The following is an 18,333-nucleotide window of genomic DNA, read 5'->3' on the forward strand; positions in this document are numbered from 1 at the left end:
CTACAGCTGCATAACACACCAGCCAAAAGCTCGCAGTGCTATTCTGCCTTTTTTAAAAACAGCACCGCTGTAAAAGTTAATTAGAGGCAGTGTGGATGGAGCGAGGGCCGTGTGATGGGAGCAGAAAAGCTAATTTCTCAAGCAGGTGCAAAGGAATGTCAGCCAGAACAGGAGGCTGATTCTGCAGATACGGAGAAGTGTGAGGCCTCTGAAAATGGCACAAAGTGTGTGCGTATCTTAATTTGTGTAAGTGTGCACATAAGCAAGCGTGCTTACTTATGAGCACTTCATCTTCGCACACCGCGAGGGCGTGTCTTTGTGCTGTATGTGTGAGTGAATCGTTTGAGAAGTCTGCAGGGAACTGGCTGATATTTAATTCAGCAGCATGCATGCCCGGTGGCACACTATATCAAAACACAGAAGCTATGGAACACGGCCTGTTAAATTTTAAACATACCGAGCAGCAAAACTCAGCAGCGCATATAACAATAAGTCCGGACGACTGGCATCAGAAGATAAATCTCCTGCATTCTGTCTGCAGGGGCGTAATTGGTATTTTAAATCGTTTGTGAATGCAGTAAAAACCAGTGTCTCCTTTTATTATTGGACCTTTAACAACCAGACATAAAAACAATAGTTCACCTCGCCTTTAATAGCAGGCTGTCAGTGTATAATTGCAAATATGATCACCAGAACTGATAAATTATGGATTGCATTCAGCCATTATTAGATGTCACGCTGACACTCGGAGAAAACGTTAGCAAAGGCTGTCTGGAGGGCCTGACTCACTTAAACATATGTTGGCATACGGCAGCCTCTCCATCTCTCCATATGAGCTATGCCATTTTTTTTTAAACATCCGCTCTTAGGAGACCACTGCTGTCAAGGCACTCTTCATCCTCTCTCCAGGGGGAGCGAGCCTGTCCCCAGGGATTCTTACCCCCGCCTGCTGTGCTGGGCTGAGCTGGCTATTTAAGAAGTCTGCTCATGATGAATCGGAAACAGAGAGAACTCCTGCTAGCACTCAGCGCTAATACATCCAATTAGGCCCAGTTGGAGCCAGGCTGAAGACTGATGGTGCCGTGTCCAAAAAAACTCAAGAAAACAAAAGTGAGATGGCTGTCTGCCAAGAAAAAAAAAGAAAAAGAAAATCCTCGCTGTCCTCTATGTACATTTTTTGGCCCTGGTGGATAAAAAGTAGCTGCATCATCACAGAGAAACAATGGGGAGGCAGAGACAGGCTACACGACAAGGAGAAATCCAGGATAAGAAATTACATTAAAACGGCTGAAAGAGTGGAGAGGAGAAGATATGAGACACAAAGACGACACAGAAATGGGCAATATGAATATGGACAAAAATAACCAAGAGGTGAAAGCTCGTGTTTGTTTGACAACATTTTATCAACCCAGTCAGTCTTCTTGATGGAGTTTTAAATCTATAATCTATCCCATCTATACAGGCCTATCTGATCCAAATTTATACTTGGCAGGTCAAACATCCATCACAATGCAGACAGACAACCTCTAACTAGGACTCTTGGAGCCATTCTTAAAATTTTCTTTGGACACAGAGAAGAAAACCTTGATAGAGGATGCGCATACAAAATCCAGGAACCAATGCTTCCATTACAGAATGTTCTAACCCAGCGGTGTCCAACCTTTTTTGCGCCACGGACCGGTTTAATGTCAGACGATATTTTCACGGACCGGCCTTTAAGGTGTCGCGGATAAATACAAGAAAATAAAATGACACGACCAAGACAAAAACTGTGGTATTTTGTAAATATAATAATAAACGCAAATTCACTGTGTAATTGTGTAACTTTATCAGCAGCGTCCTCCTGAAATGCGCCAACAACATTGAGAGTAACGCCCTCCTCTCTGCCCCTTAGTGCTCTCTGGTCGCTATGGTAACGCGTAAATATTTCTTTCAAAATAAGACACACAACTACAACACGGGAAAAGACCCAGGGAAACCGAGTTAACGATAAAAACCCTGAAAACATAAATTTCACCCTGAGCCTCAACTCTCGCGGCCCGGTACCAAACGACTCATGGACGGGTACCAGTCCCTGGCCCGGGGGTTGGTCTAACCAGTGCAGTTCCCACTGTCACACTCATGTGTGCATCAGCAAAGGTAGATGTCCCAGTTGGTGCTGGTTTATTCCTTTACTTTGCTGACTGTAACTCACTGGTGATGTAACATGACACGCGAGGTCACAAGTCAAGCAAGAACAAACAACCAAAAATAAAGAAACAGAGGAAGAAGCTACGTAGTGACCGGACAACATGCAGTGCCAATGAAATTAAGTGGCTTGTAGCAATGACAGGAAAAAAAACAAACACTGCCAGCAAACTAAAGTAGGCAAATAACAACTAATCTCAAATTTGAGGCAAGTTAATAAAGGTAGTGATACGTGGCAGGGTGGGAAATACACAAGAACGTTACCTATGAGCAGAGCTTTGAGTAAAAGCGCTAACATTCATAGGGACCAACTCTCAGCAAGAATGTGATGGGAGATGAGCAAATACCACTTTTAACTGACATCATACATACAGTACTTGTGTGATTGATGATGATGATGATGCCTGGCAACAAGAGTGACAGTCTCCAACATGTAGGAGACTGCATTTATTAGAGAGAAATTTAGGGATTTTGTAACATTTGCGGCAAAAATTAGAAAGACCCTTTTCTGAATTAAGAATAAGAATTGATTAGCCCCACTTTGATATAGCCTAAATTGTTTATAAAATGGATTATTTTCTCAAAATAAGACAACCCCTCTGTTGATTTCAATGAATACAAAACAGCAGGAATGCATTTCCATTAATTAATCCCCATAATTAACGTCCTTTAATTTATAGTAACTACAAGTCATCGGTGGGGCTGGGGTGGGGGGCTTAAAGACATGCTGGAGGTTAAGACATTGTGCCAGCCTAAATCAAGGCTGGAAGAAAGTGGATGTTGAGAAAGCAATCTAGACAGAAACTGACAGAGCGAGAATGAAGCAGAGAGAGAGAGAGAAAAAATGATTACACTGAAGTGTAAGTGAAGCCAGAACAAAACCTGTAATAAAGTAACAGCATTCTGGAGCAGTAATAAATATATCCACTGTGTGAACACCTTCTCCCTCCATCTCCCCGAGTCCTTGACTGGTGAAGTGTTCCTCTGACAGGTCATACAGGCTTAGCAGCAGTGAGCTCTAGAGGCCTGCTGACAGACTGGCAGTCGCAGCCGACGGTAAATTGAGTTTGCTCGGTGACCGGGCTGTAAGCTCCCCCAACACTGACACAGACAGGAAGCCTACAGCGGCAGTAGAACGACAGTGGCTCGACGACGCATTGGTTTTAACAAGCAGCCACACACAGAGGTGCAATCGGAGATGCTAATGGTCAGTGGTTTTCCTCGATTGCCACTTAGTGGTTTCCTGTCCTTGTTTTACACTCCTGCTGCAGGCAGGCTTGGCGTCCTTGGCCCCACGAACGCTGCTGGGTCCCTATTAATAACATAAACACAACCACAAAGTCTTAAACAGCAAATTGAGCCTGAGCCCTTCAGGCAGATACAACTGTACCTCTTGTAATAAAACGAAATGTTAATGTAAGCACATGCGGTTTTTCTGCAAGAATGCAGCTGCTACAGAACAGCCTGATTTGTTCCGTTTCATCCTCCTCGACATTATCCTCATCATTTATTTAGCATTTCCTCCTTCTCATAGTTATTTTTGTTTCAGAAGTCTTATGTTCTCCTTTTCTTGTGCTCTGCCCTCGTTCTCCTCAACACCAGCCGTGAAAGCAGTCAAAGAAAAAAATAAATAAAATCATCTAACATTCACTTGAAACCCCCGTGTACAACCACTTCTCCCTGTCTGACACCTCCAGTTTTGACAAATGAGTTAACCAGTCCAGTAAAGGAAAAGTGCACTTACTTTTAAGTTGGCTTTTTGTAGGGGATGTAAGCACCATGCTGCTGTGAAACTTGTAGTTTCATCTATTTGGCAGTGTGGACTAACTTGCTTTATTCAGTGTAAGCAGCGAGAGGCGGGGGGAAAAAAGACCTGATGGATACAACGCTGTAGCTAAGCCTGCACGCTGCCGCGGCCAAAATAAATCACTCCACTAACAGAGTGAGATAGAGAGATAGAGGGCTGTGTGGAGGACAGAGCGGTACTGTTAGCCAGAGGTGCCAATTGGCCAGGTCAAATATAATTACCACAAATAGAAGGACAAACACACACGGGCATGCAGACACACACACAAAAAACGGCAAGACAAGCTGTAACGTTTGTCTGCAAGCCATCACTAAAAGGATACAAATCAACAGCGCTTGAAAAGGTTTAGTAGCGTAACATAAAAAAAGCACTCGACTTAAAGACGACGATGCAAATGTTGTTCTGCTCTCAGGGTTTTAAGCCCCGACATAGTCGCTAATGTGGATCAATGGCAATGAAAAACTGAACAGTAAAGGCGCTTAATGTAATTGAGATTTTAAATGGTAACAGTTCAAATCAACTCAGTGTTAGCTTGTTGCTGCTGTGAGGTTTATTGTCTTTGAATATATGTTATTATGCATGCTTTGATGTTTAAAAGTAAGTATGTAGAACCGCCGGAACCATCTTCAGTTTAACTTGTGTCTCTTTAAGGACCTTTCTGGATAAAACATTGCTTTGCTTGACTGACCCAAAGAAAATAAGGCTTTGGTTATGAACTGTAGGTGCACCCCTCTAACAGCTAACGGCTAATAAAACCTCTGTTTTCACCCAGTGTACCCAGGACAAGCAGAGACACCTGCAGTCAGCTGGTGCCGATGGAACATATTGCTTTAATGCAAAATAATTACCTTCTCTAAAAAATCCTCAAATTTAATTGCATATTCTGTGATATATTCAGCACGTTTGTCTCTCCTTCAGAAATATTGCTCAAAAAACTCCCACCTGAATTTCATGAAGCTTGTGGAGTCATCTGGTATGAGCTGAGGAGATGCCATTAAAATTAGATCCAAAGCTAATAAACATTAGCCTCACTAGCGGTGTAATGTACTAACACAGAGGATTCCTGTTTTGATGATTAGCATTAATAAATAAATAAAACTAATCCACTACATGTTTACTTCCCTAGATGCCAGGAGTGCATGAGAACTACTGTACTCGCTCTTGTAGCCAACAATGACAACATTGCTTGTGGCACATAGATATAGAGGGGCGCCTCCTTCTTCCTCCTTTGTTTGAGGGTTTATCAAACTAGCTGCTAGGTCAGCATTAAGTGTTAGAGTGTGATGTAGATAAATCAGTGAGTACTTTAAGTGATGCATTTTATTCAGTTTAGCAGCAGAATGACTTCCCCCTTGGTGTGAACTTTACATGTGTTTTACATTCCCAAAATACTAGGGTGAAAACTATCCATCCAGTTTCTTCTGGTTATCCAATAAATGGTCACAGGGGGTTGGAGCCTATCCCAATTGATATACGAAGAGAGGTCACAGTGCTAACACGATCATCAAATAAGCTAACCCCACTAACCGCATGTCTTTGGACTGGGAGATCAGGATTATGTGGAGAGGACTCCTACAAACATGGAAAAAGAAGATGCAAACTCTACACAGGAAGTCCAGGACCTTCCTGCCATGAGGCAACAGGGCTAACCGCTGTACCACTGTACCACTGTACTCAAAAACCACTTTAAGGTGAATTTTACATGTGGGTAGTGATGGAGAGTTTCTCAAACTCTGTTCAAATTCTGCGTCCAGAATTCTGCATCACTCTATAGAGGCACTCCAAACAAACTGGAGGACACACAGACATCCCTACAGACCTTCGCATTCCCCCTCTGATAGCAAAATTTGCATCACTTAGACCCCGTGGGACCCACGTGGCTACAGAAATTATAACACTAACCTTAAATGAAGGATCTCTGCATCACAGCTATTCAGTCTGTCCATTAAACAGTTACCTGGTTTCTAACAAAGCTGATAATAATAATTATCATGTCTCACCTGCTTCAGTGTTTGTTTACGTGTCATAATAGTGTGCCTGCTAATGGGCCGCTGTTAGCTGATATAACCACATCAGATTATGCAGTTGTTACCGGGGTGTGAATGAATATATGGCTGCATGGGAATAGGATGACTGCACACAGCACGGGAGGGAAATTCACTCCACTCATTCAGACAACAGTACAATGATTAGGCGCTAATTCAGAGGAGGAAAGAGCAAAAGGGCAGGTGGACCTTTTTCATGTAGTGTTAACAGTGTGTACCCAGAGAGATACTCAAGAAGACACAGTGAAAGAACAAACAGGCCTCTGATCCAGTCCGTTTTGTACACAACTGTGAACAATTAAAGAGGCAGTACACACTGAAATGTGTGTTTTTTAAAATTTACGTCATTTCTTATAAGTTCTATATAAGATACATGTTCTCAATTGATGATAACAGCTGAGAACTTTATACACAAAGTGTGACTGTCAGCTATGTGTCAGCAACTAGATTTCAGCTTTGCATTTTCCGTACGTTAGAGCAGCTTTCCAGCTCTGTAACCTGTCCAGTTAAGCTCTCCAGAGTATATTTGAGCGATATGATGTGCTTTGAATGTTATCTGGTTCAGCTTTAAATACTTCAATTCAGCAACAAGCACTAGTCTTGCTGATTAAGCAGTGCCACTGGCAGTTTCACAGGCCATTCCTTTTTTCCCACAGTGTATTTACTCTGAACAATACATTTGAGAATAGCTTGACAATACGCTTGTGTAACATAACCGAAAACCTGTTTAAACCTCGGTGTGCAGTATGTGTAAAAGAAAACAGCATTTCTTTGGTGAACAACTTCGGATTTGAGCATGAGCCTAAAAAAAAGAAAAAACAAGATGTGAAAACCCAACTTTGGCTCTGGAAAGTTTAATTGGCATATCTGAGTAATCGGATCAGATCAGCACTTAATGAAAATATAAGCTGCAGGCCTATTCACATGCATGAATTCTCACTATCTGGCCATCCCCCCCCCAATCTCCTAACTCAATATCACACATCTGATTTTTTTCTGCTCACTTAAATCCAACTAAATGAGCTCAGGTGTCACCCCAACTGACAGGTTCAAAACTGTTGTATTCTCTAGCTCGTTTTGCCTTTGGCTGCAGAGCAATGTGAAAGATAGTACGTACGAAGTGCAGGGGTGAGCAGAATATCACAAACTAGATTAAATGCGGCCCCCTTCCCAACCTCCCCGCCTTCCCCCTTCCTCTTATGCCCTTGGAGCCCACTCTTCTTATCGTTTCACCTTTGTGTGTCTTAAATAGGTTATTTTACTCGCCTTTTCGATCTCTTTCTTCCTGTTCCTCTTTTGTGCCTGATTCTCATCTTGCAAATCTCACCCACCCACGTCTTATTAAACACAATGGTCACCTTTTCCTGGTGTGTGTGAGTGTCTGCTCCAGTGTGTCTAGGAGTTTGGATTTTTAGTAGAAACAATGAGCTGACTCATCATGCAGCATGCATATTAGTAAGTGTCCACCACCAACCCACACATATATCACACCGTGGAGACTGCCACACACACACACACACACACACACACACACACACACACACATACAGCAGGGGAAAAAAGCATCAATCTATTTGTATTCTAAAATGAAATTGACTTTGAAGGACGGAGGCGGCGATGATCAGATGCAGAAGCCTGGACAAACAGCTCCCCTCACCCACCACGGAGACTTTCACATGAATAACACTGGAGCTGGAGATGGGAGAGGAAAGCCCCCCTCCCTCTCTCTCTGAGTCTTTGTACCTCTGTCACGCAAAGGCATGCCTGTAGAGAAACTTCTCTGGCAGCTTATGAGGTCGCTTCACACATAACTTTTTATTTATCCTCTGATTCAGACACAAACAAAAGGCAGAACAGTGCTGTCTCTGTATTATGCACAACTTCCTTACTGCAACAAAAAAAAAAAAAGAAGAAGAAAAACCACAACAAATTAATTTCCTCCAGCTAGCAGATACCACCCCATTCATTCGTCTGGTTCCATAAGGACTTTAATGATTATAGGCAAGGCCTTCCAGACATTAATCCTAGCTGAGGACAGATAATTGTCTTCAATAGGGGACCAAACAAGTTAAAATGAATTCACTGCCAAAAAGCTTAAAATTAGCAATTAAACATATCCCGATGTATAAGGCACAACAGCTTTAAGAAAAATAAGGTGTGCTATCTTTTAGCTGGTTATTTGCATTATTTTTATAGCTGGACTTTTAGAAAACAGAGCAAAAAATGCAAAGATAAAAACAATGAGAAGAGGAATGCTTTTAACAAAGATTCCTGCAAGAACTGAATCAGAGATGTTCCGATGCCAGAATGTTGTAATCAATTTAACAGCAACCCTTGTTGGCAGCCCCAAATGAGAGTATCGTCAAAGTATCTACTTATCAAAGGTGTAAATTGATACTATGATACTAATTAAGAAAGTTAGAATGTAATATGACCTTCAGCCACAGGTGGCAGCACTGAGCAGAGTAATCCTGAGCAGCAGTCCAGTGGTTGAACGAGGAGGAAATCTTTGAAGATCTGACACCAACTCCAGTCCTAGTGAGCTACTGTCCTGCAGCTTTTACATGCATCCCTACTCCAACACAGCTGAACCAAATGGTTGGATTACCTCTTCAGCATGCCATCAAGTTTGGCCATTCATTTGATTCAGGTGGGTCGGAACAAGGATGCATCTAAAAGCTGCAGGACGGTAGCTCTCAAGGAGTGGAGTTGGACACCCCTGATATACACACAGTTGCCACATCTAGGCTCGTGAGATCAGAACATCAAATAGAGGCACACAGTGTGGTATTTTATCTAAAAATGGGCTGAGTCTCTCTCTGCGGCCCATTCATAGATAAAAAAAAAGAACTTTGTGTTTATTTTTGATGTTCTAATGAAGGAAATGCCAAACTATGTGACAAAGCAACAGTTTTTTTTACTGCTACAATGTTACAGTTACAAAAGCATGCAGAGCTGTAACGTTTTAATTCAGATGGACTTGTTTTGTGCTGCAGAGAACAGACTCAGCCAAATGCCTCTGAAGTCATCTGCAAATCGACATCCAAAATCCCCTCACCCCACTGACGTCAGCGGCGCAAGATTCTTTACACATGCTGTCATTTAAAACAAAGCCATCCTGGATGAGTGAGCTTTTACAAGCATGCTGTACTCACGTCTCAGTTTTGTAGGTGGAGCATCTCTCCAGCGGGATCTTCAGGACTCTGTTGTTGAGCCCAACAAAGAGTGACCTGTCACTATGCAGGATCTGCAGGCTCAGGATTGGTTCTCGAACACCTGATGGGAAGAGCTCCATCTCCTCCAGGTAACAGCCTTGCAGGTTCTTGTTGGGGGTAGCCAGTGCCTTCAGGATGGTGCCGTACTCTAAAAGAGACAGACAAAATAAAGCAAGGAACCTACCTCCTCAATCTTAAAGTTTTGGTTTTCCTCTTTCACTACTAACCTGTGCTGATGTACATAACATGGAAGAGGGTGTCCATGCCCTGAACAATGTCCACGACTAGGTTTGAGAAGCGAACGTCATCCTGCATGACCAGCGGATCAATAGACTCCGGCTGGACAACATCGTTCATGAGGTAAAGCCGCTGGGCGTCCTGCAGACTGCGCTCTGTCAAGCCCTGATTCAGACCCTTGTCATCAATAGTACCGCACTGCAGAAAAAAGGCAATGTTGGAATTTGGACAAAAGGGTATAAAGTAAGAGGAAGATGCGAAAATGCAAAATAGATATAAGAAAATATAAAAGGCAGGGAGAGAGGCATGGACAAAAGCACGAAAAAACAAACAAAGAGCATGCCACACACTCTTCTTTACACCTAGTGAATCAATACGCCTCGTCTGGCGAGATTGTTTCAATTCATAAGTCTATGAAGTCTGAGTAATTGCAACTTTTGAATGGAATGTTATGTGAACACACTAACAGCGCAGCAGCTTAATGAGGCACTTGAGAAGAAAAAGTATGAAATGACAGTCTTCTGAAAAGCTTTGTTTGTGCTGCAGAGATTAGCTGTGGATTGCAACTTCTGCTCATTCTCTGGGATTTGAAATGAGAGGCTGATTTGTTTGCTGATTCTATTTTTTTTGGTGAACAACAATGACGGACTGACGGGTGATTATCAATATGTTGTTTTGTGGTAATCGCAGTATCTAATTGGTTAAAATCTACTTCCTGCCTTCAGCTGCTAACTTGGAGAATTGGAGACTGCAGCCACGCTGTGCAGCACCAGCAGCAAGCTCTACACACCAAATGGTGTGAAATCCTAGATTAAGGATCCATTTTTCCGACTAAAAATGTCACAGTGTTACAGCCTGAAGCCAATAACTGAAGGAAAGGATATGTATTTCTTAGAACTGAAGATGACTTTCATTTTGATTTAAGATGAATTGAGTCATCTTTATGCAGCAGAGTGCAGCAACTGAGAAAAATGGCAAATGTTCTTCTAGGGTTTTCGAAGCTTTTGTGGAAATGCTGCATGAAAAAGCAAGATACTTAACTTTTTGGTTTTCACAGTATTTTGCAATCACAAGATTACAAATTGGAAAAGATGGAAGGACAGCGGGGTTACTCTTTATCTTAATCAGTGTGCTAGGAATAGGAACTGGAAGTGCCAAAAACTGCAGTTCGTCAAATGGCCACTTGAGGCTTCCCCCAGCTTTAGAAATCCTTCTCTCATGCAAGGTCTTGAATAATCAGGCATAATCTTATCTTATCTTAAAGACCTCATAGTACCATATCACCCCAATAGAGCACTTCGCTCTCAGATTGCAGGTTTACTTGTGGTTCCTTATGTATTTAAAAGTAAAATGGAAGACAGTGGCTTCTGCTTTCAGACCGCTCTCCTGTAAAACCAACTCCCAATTTGGATTCAGGAGACAAACACTCTCTCTACTATCAAGATTAGGTTTAAAACTTTGCCTTTTGATAAAGCATATAGTTAGGGCCGGATCAGGTGACCCTGAACCCTCCCTTAGATGTGCTGCAATTAGCCTATGCTGCTGAGAGATTCCCATGATGCGTGTTTCTGAGTGTTTCTTCTACACTCACCTCATTTTATTTTCTGCGTTTCTGTGCGTTTAATCATTAGTTATTATTCATCTCGGGCTCTCGTCCACAGTGTGTCTTTGTCCTGTCTCCCGCACTCCATCCCTAACCAGTCGCGGCAGATGGCCACCACCTCCCTGAGCCTGGTTCTGTCAGAGGTTTCTTCCTGTTAAAAGGGAGTTTTTCCTTCCCACTGTTGCCAGGTGCTTGTGCATAGGGAGGCATCTGATTGTTGGGGGTGTCTCTATATTATTGTATGGTTTTACCTTACAGTATAAAGCAGTTGTTGTGATTTGGCGCTATATAAATAAAACTGAATTGAATTAAATCAGTGCTAACCATGCTGGTTGAATGGTAGCTGTCTGGTGTCTGATTGAAATGCCTTAACTTCTGCAAACTGGTATCCGTGAACTGGAGCTCTAATTACAGTTTCCTCTTTCACAGTTTAAAAAGGTAACTGACTGATTTAACTTTTAAACAGTGGTCTCAGTGAGGAGGTGTGTGGTTAAACTAACCTGGAAATTGTGGATGGGGTTGGGCGTGGGAAGCCAAGTGGAACGGGGATTCTCCTGGGTGCGGAAAGGCCCGTTGAAGGCCTGGGTGATGGCGCTCAAGTTGAAGGCACACACTGCAGATGCTGCAATACTGTTGCTTTATAGAGAGAGAAACGGGGAGGAGAAGACAGGAGGAAGAGGGTGGGGGAGGGAAAAGGAGGTAAAAATACAAATATTATTTCAACAATAATATTCATAACCGCTTAAAATGTTGGCAGCAAATGAAGGCATATCAGAAATCGACAATGTCCAGCTGTGCAATAAAGCCATTCTGCTACGAGTTCCATCCTCTTAATGGAAGTCCTATCATTTATACCCACAATAAACAGGCGCTCCATGTCTAGCTTGCTTTGGCTGCAGGCTAAGCTATGCTATCAGTGCTGAGCAGTGAATGGGGACAGTATTAAGCTGAGGATATGGGAGGCAGCTCCACAGATTATGTGCACACACACACACACACACACACACACACACACACACACACACACAGTCACCTCACAGGTGTAACATATGAGAGTAAACCCTGGCCAAACAAGCAATGCGAGCAAAGGTATTATCGTGATGCTCTTTACTAATATTGTGCTGCAGGGTAATGAGTTTCTTAACAACTTGCTACTGCTGACTGCTTCCTCCTCCTTATACAGTGGATCCAGTAACACACAAACTTTCTACAGCACAGTGAGCAGCCTGCTGCCTTGATATAGCTTTTGCTGATAAACTACCAGTTAGAAGATAGTGAGTGATACCATTAAAGGGGAAAGAGATTGGGAGAGAGTGAGAGAAAAGGCAACAGCCACAGAGTGAAAGAGACTTGTACCGAATCTACACACAAGACTTTGCATTAGCAACACAAAAATTAGCAGATAGCCTTTAAAATTTTCAGCTGAGGTTTAGCAAATGCGATGTAAATAAGATGCAAGCCATTAGCGGGCCCATTGTGGACTTTTGTGAGTTGAGGAGTGAAAAATGTGGCTGTAATGACATCTGCCTGGACACTCCATCAGCCTACAGAGAAGGGAATACTTTTAAAATGGCAGGGTTCCTGAGTTTGTTTTGGCTCCTTGTGTGAAGTATGAATCATTGAAGACTGCTGGTTGCGGGAAAAGCTGTATCACTGGGGTTTGGTAAATGGTTATTTGTTCATTTTTCTTTTTCTTTCTTGTTCTTTTCCTGACACATAACATATTTATCCATCTCTTAGCTAGACAAGCCATATTGGAGAATTTATTTGCAATTACTGAAGTTACAGCTACAGTAATGAGATGTGCTGCTGGGTGAAAAATGTGCCGGGACACTTTTTATAAGGTCAAATGTCTGGTCTCTTTCGACCAGTTTCAAGTTTATATGGGGCAAATATCTGTTAGGTAAGATTTGGGTGTTTTAGATACATGAGGGCTCTAATGACATTATTTTTTGTGGATCTTGTCAATCCTCTTGTTTGTCTCTTTTCACTACATCCTGTTATGCTTTGGGTAATGCAAATTGAAAATGCTTTTTTCCCCCATAATGGCAGTGATTTAGCTGTACGTAACACCCAAGCCCAATAAATAATTTTAATTCCATTTTGGCAAAGCTACCCTATGAACAGTCATGCTGAATTAGTTTATATCACTTTCCTTTTCCACAGTATTATGGCCACCTGCCTAATATTGTGTTGGTCCCCCTTTTACTGCCTAGACAGGAGACCCATCAAGACATGGACTCCACTAAACCCCTGAAGCTGTGCTGAGGTGCCTGGCACCATGTTAGCATCGGATCCCTTAAGTCTTGTAAGGTGCCATTCCTGAAGCATTTTTTGCTTTGTGGTAGGGTGCATTATCCTGCTAAAAGGGGCCGCAGCCATCAGGGAATACTATTTCATGGTCTGTTACAATGCTTAGGCAGGTGGTACGTATCAAGGTAACATCCAGATAGATTTCCAGACCCAAGGCTTCCCTGCAGAATATTGCCCAAAGTATCGCCTAGCCTCCACTGGCTCGCTGTAGTGCATCCTGGTGTCAGGTGTTCCCAGGTCATCAAAGAAAACATAATTCATGGGACGAGGCCACCTTCTCCCAGTGCTCCGTAGTCCAGTTCTGATGCTTACGTGACCATTATTGGTACTTTCGGCAGTGGACAGGGATCAGGATGGGGCACTCTGACTGGTCTGTTGCTATGCAGCCCCAGTGCTTCTAATGTTATGCCTGATTAGTGTAATTAAGATTCATCTTTAAAGCTCCACTTTACTACTTAATCTTAGTTAAATAACTTTTGAACATCAAACTAGAGTCTCAAAGTAATCAGTTTTTTGTATATGACTAGAAAGACAAAATGTCTCAATCTGTTGCAACCATTGTTTTTTTTTTTTTTACTAAGTTACCATTTTTACCTCAAAGTTGTTTCTAAGCTCTCCTGGGAGAGTGCTGGTTTCTTCTGTTGATTTTTGCGTTGAATACTACTTTCTCAGTGGTCCAGTTTGGGCAGTGAAATAACTAATGCGTTCTGTCATTACCGCAGGGAAGCAAAGTGCTGTGCAGCTCCAAATGAGTTCTGACTAAACATCGGGGGAAGCCAAACAGGTGGCTCATTGACTGACTCAAAGGCTATTGAGGAAAACAGCCTGCACACTTCAGCAAAGGACTTTTTCTGTTTTTTTTTTCCTTTTTTCTTTTCCAATGGCTCTGGTGGAGAAAAGAGTGGCAGGGAGGCAGAGAGAAAATGTGTAAAGCAGAGTGAGCCGCTGTGGTGAGCCAGCAGTAACCAAACCCCAACTGGAGGAAACCACAGGCAAATGCGCTGCAATCACTGAGGGATATAGCCACAACAGCACATTCACACAGGCACAACTACACAGTTTGACATAATAGGAAGTTAAACTGTGGCTCCGTGGTCGTACCGTAGCTACAGCTTGCATTAAAGCTGCATTCGGTCACAGAAAGCCTGACATCGTCCAGGTTATTTGAGAGGTCTGCTTTGACAGCACGTCGCGGCGCGTAATGCCAAGAGAGCAGAGCAAAAGGGTGCAGTGAAAGGACTGCAGCCTATTGCACTAATGGATGCAACCCATATGTGTTGAGCCTGCTTAAAAGCCCGGGAAAGTGATTGAAAAGCTGTTTGACATCTGCTATGCTGTTTGCCGCCGTTGCTTTGCCACTCTCTGAGGCCCGGCACCACGATGATTACTGTCAATACGAGTGAAGTTACTTCTTCAAGCGATTCATCTCATTCCAGCAGCCTCATCCTGTCACTGGTTGTCCCTTTAATTCCCTGTCTTATTTTACAGAATTTATCCATGTCCATCACTCTCTGTCCGATTTCTTTACTCCGGTTTGAACCAATTTAATTTAATGCTATACACGATACGTGTTTCTCTGGATTTTTCATTGTATGGTTTTTGCTGTGCACCCCTGCAGGTGTGTGGCTTTTTGCAGAGCATCAGGAATGGAAGGAGTTCGACAGAGAGGGACTGGCAGAATAAGAAAGATCAGGGTGCCGAGGCTCTGCCTGTGACTCTTACTCTCTCTTTCTCTGTTAGATATGCATTATCTCCATATCCACTGATTATTGAACACTCTCCAAACCAATATATAACATGTTTTGTAGCTACTTGGCGCTGATTTTGCAGTGCTGTATTTTTACACTCGTACTATATATTTCTGTTTTTATTAAACTGCCTGTTTTTATCTGCAGCTAAAATGAGTCATCTCTTGGTGCAGCATCAAAGTACTGCTTATTCATAAGTGCATCAGTAATGATAATGACAGAACGTATCTGTATAAAATGTTTAAAAGGTTAAGTTCTTTAATTTTTTAATACTGAGTTATTGCTATTTTACATAATGACTCAATTTGCTGATATTTTACTATCACAGACCATTTTATTAGGTACACCTGTTAACACAAATATCTAATCAGCCAGTCACATGGTATTAACATGTTTAAGGCACGTCGACACGATCAACACAACCTATAAAGTTCAAATCATGCATCAGAATGGGGAGGAGAGGTGATTTAGGAGACATTGAACATGGTATGATTGTTTCAGAAACTGCTGATCTAAAGGGGTTTTCTTAGACAACCATCTTCAAGGTTTACAGAGAATTATATCCAGTGAGCTGGATGTCTCGGATGCCTTTTTGATGACAGAGGTCAGAGGAGAATGGCCAGACTGCTTCAAACAGTCAGTCAAATAACAACTCATTACGACAAACCCTGAAAACAGTGTATTCATCTCCTGATGGCTGCTATCAACAGGATAACACGCCGTGTCACAAAGCTTAAATCATGTCAAACTGGTTTGTTTAACATCACAATGACTTCACTTTACTTAAATGGCCTCCACAGTCACCGGATGTCATTCCAACACAGCACCTTTGGGATGTGGTGGAACATAAATTAACATTATGAATGTGCAGCTGACAAATCTCCAACAGCTGTGTGATGCTGTCACGTCGATATGGACCAAGATCTCTGACGCATGTTTCCAGCACCTTGTTAAATCTATACCAAGAAGAATTAAGGCAGTTCTGAGGTTCTGCAGTGCTGAAATGTTTGACTTGGCATGGACTGTGTGTGGATCCAAAGCTTGGTACAACCACAAGATTCAGATCACAAAAATATGTCTTTATTCCCATCAACACACTGAAGTTAATTTTAACTCCAGGCCCCTATACATGGTCGTGCTGCCAGAGATACTCATTATATCACCCAATGTGAATTAATGCACTGCTGAAAATAGTCCAACAACTCCTCTGTTTACTGCAGTTTAAGTAGGCTAAAAAAACTGCAGGGCCAGCTGTTTAAGGAAATTAAAAAGGAAACTATATTAACACATTGCCAGTTGTCATGCCTTCTCAAGACTTGTTGCCAATAAGAAAGACATAGCAAAAACGACAGCTTTATCCTTCAAGTGAAACTGAAGGAACTGAAAACTTAATTCTGCAGATGCCGTGGCACTTTTCCAAGATCAGCTCAAAAAAAAAAAAAAAAAAAGAAGGTGTAAGGAAAGTAATGAACTCCTCGCTCAGCCTGGCTCCATGGCTCCCTGCAAACCACAATCAGCGAAGATCAGAACACCAGAGAGTCTGTCTGGTAAACACAAGAGGCTGATATGCATCTCACCTGATAATCTTATCTTTTTAGTTTGGAGGTGGCATAGCTGCTGCTGCACGTTCGTTTTGTTTGTGATCTTCCTTTTTCTTACTAAACATTTTTTTTCCTGGTAGCATCACCTGATTGGTCGAACTGTGTCCCTAGTGAGTCTGTTTTTAACTTGCTGCATTAAAAAAAATGATTTGACAAGCAAAATGCACGTGCAGCGCTAACACACATCAGGGCAGACAAAGTGTGGCGTAGCAAAGCTGAATCCCCAGCTTTTTAGCTAATGCACCTAACCTCGTTTTGTGTGAGAAAGGGTACAGCTCAAACCACATTAAGGCCAATGTTTCAACCTCGTCGAATACCTGCATCGCAGCAAAAAAGGAAAAGGGCCCACTCAGCACAGCTACATGGCTGCAGGGACCAGAAATTGAACAGAGGCTGCCAGGTTTATCCATACATATTTTTATACTGCACAACAATACGCCAGCAAAAGCAACAGCTTTGCCCCGAAACAGTCACATTCAGAGGCAGACTGAGTCAGCAACACCTACACTAAACAATAAAGCAATGCCACAAGTTCAATAGGCTGCGCAGAAATCCAGGTGTTAGATTGGAGACATCACCCAAAAAAATCCCAGCGACGACAATAACAATCTGACACACAATTGAACCTCGGTGGGGGGTTTCATCTCTTAAAGATTTGACCTATATTTGCTGCGTGGTGAATCAAATAAGTCAAAAAATTAGAGAAAGTAAATAAATGTTAATAAAAATGTGTGTTTGTGTGAAAACTGTAACATAAATATTGGAATTACAGAAGCAGAAGAGTCTGTGAAGCTGTATTCAGATCAGGCCCAGTCTTCAAGAGGGGCTCCCAGTTCATTTCAAGGTAGATTGGATGTCAGTGATATAACGGGAAGAGAACATTGTGTAAAATCAGAAATATGGTAGTTATGTGGCTTGCCTCACTTGGCTGCCCAGAATATCATTTATCGTGCACGTCAAATCTGATCTCGCTTGGAGTCAGTCACATATTTTCCAAGGAAAAGAGGGCTCTCAGGGTCCCTAGGTGTTCTGTGAGTAAGTCAGGGGTATGTCTCAGTGAGTTTGACGTGCACTAAAAGTATGGCGCGCCGAGTAACTATTGGGGCTGAAGCTAAAGATCATTTATCCTCTAATGAAATCAGTATTTGTGGAAGTTACAAGTAGGAGTTAAAGATCTATTTGCACCGCTTTCCACTGTCAAAATCGAAAGATGTGCGTCCAACAATTTATATAACTTCCCAAAAAAACTAATCGCTCTGCTAAATCTTTACCCTGCCTTTAAGCGAGGCAGTCTGGACACTGTAGCGTGAACTTGCTTGTCTAGTACAATCTAGACCCTAAAGAAATCTCTACATCAGTTCTATTCACATTAGTTGCATGCAAAGATAACACTTAATCCTGCCTAAAAGCTCAGATTAGTCCGTTTTTCAAAAGACTTTAAAAAATATCCACCGTGTGAACAGTGGAAGTTGGGCATCAGTGCATCAGTGCAATGATTAATTTCGTTCTTTCCACTGATCTAAGACCTAAATGCACAGAGTTTAGAGAGATATACAGCAGACAGTGTTGGGAAGGTT

General features: G+C 42.3%; 1 protein-coding gene across 7 annotated transcripts in view; it reads right to left on the reverse strand.

Moving 5' to 3' along the window:
* sema5ba (sema domain, seven thrombospondin repeats (type 1 and type 1-like), transmembrane domain (TM) and short cytoplasmic domain, (semaphorin) 5Ba) overlaps positions 1-18,333 on the reverse strand; it is a 174,898-nt gene that overhangs the window by 32,087 nt on the left and 124,478 nt on the right. For 6 of the 7 annotated variants that reach the window (XR_003216718.1, XM_025903720.1, XM_019352735.2 and 3 more), the window contains 3 exons: positions 11,595-11,730; positions 9,482-9,689; positions 9,195-9,402 (listed from right to left, as the gene is read on the reverse strand). Coding sequence is in view for 6 of the 7 variants with exons in the window: in XM_025903720.1 (XP_025759505.1) it covers positions 9,195-9,402; positions 9,482-9,689; positions 11,595-11,730 (552 nt within the window). In the remaining variant the exon portion in view is untranslated. The remainder of the gene's footprint in view (positions 1-9,194; positions 9,403-9,481; positions 9,690-11,594; positions 11,731-18,333) is intronic. The other variant, XM_025903719.1, reaches the window with a different exon arrangement.

The sequence above is a fragment of the Oreochromis niloticus genome, linkage group LG16 (genome assembly GCF_001858045.2).
Source record: "Oreochromis niloticus isolate F11D_XX linkage group LG16, O_niloticus_UMD_NMBU, whole genome shotgun sequence".
Classification (NCBI taxonomy): Eukaryota; Metazoa; Chordata; class Actinopteri; order Cichliformes; family Cichlidae; genus Oreochromis; species Oreochromis niloticus.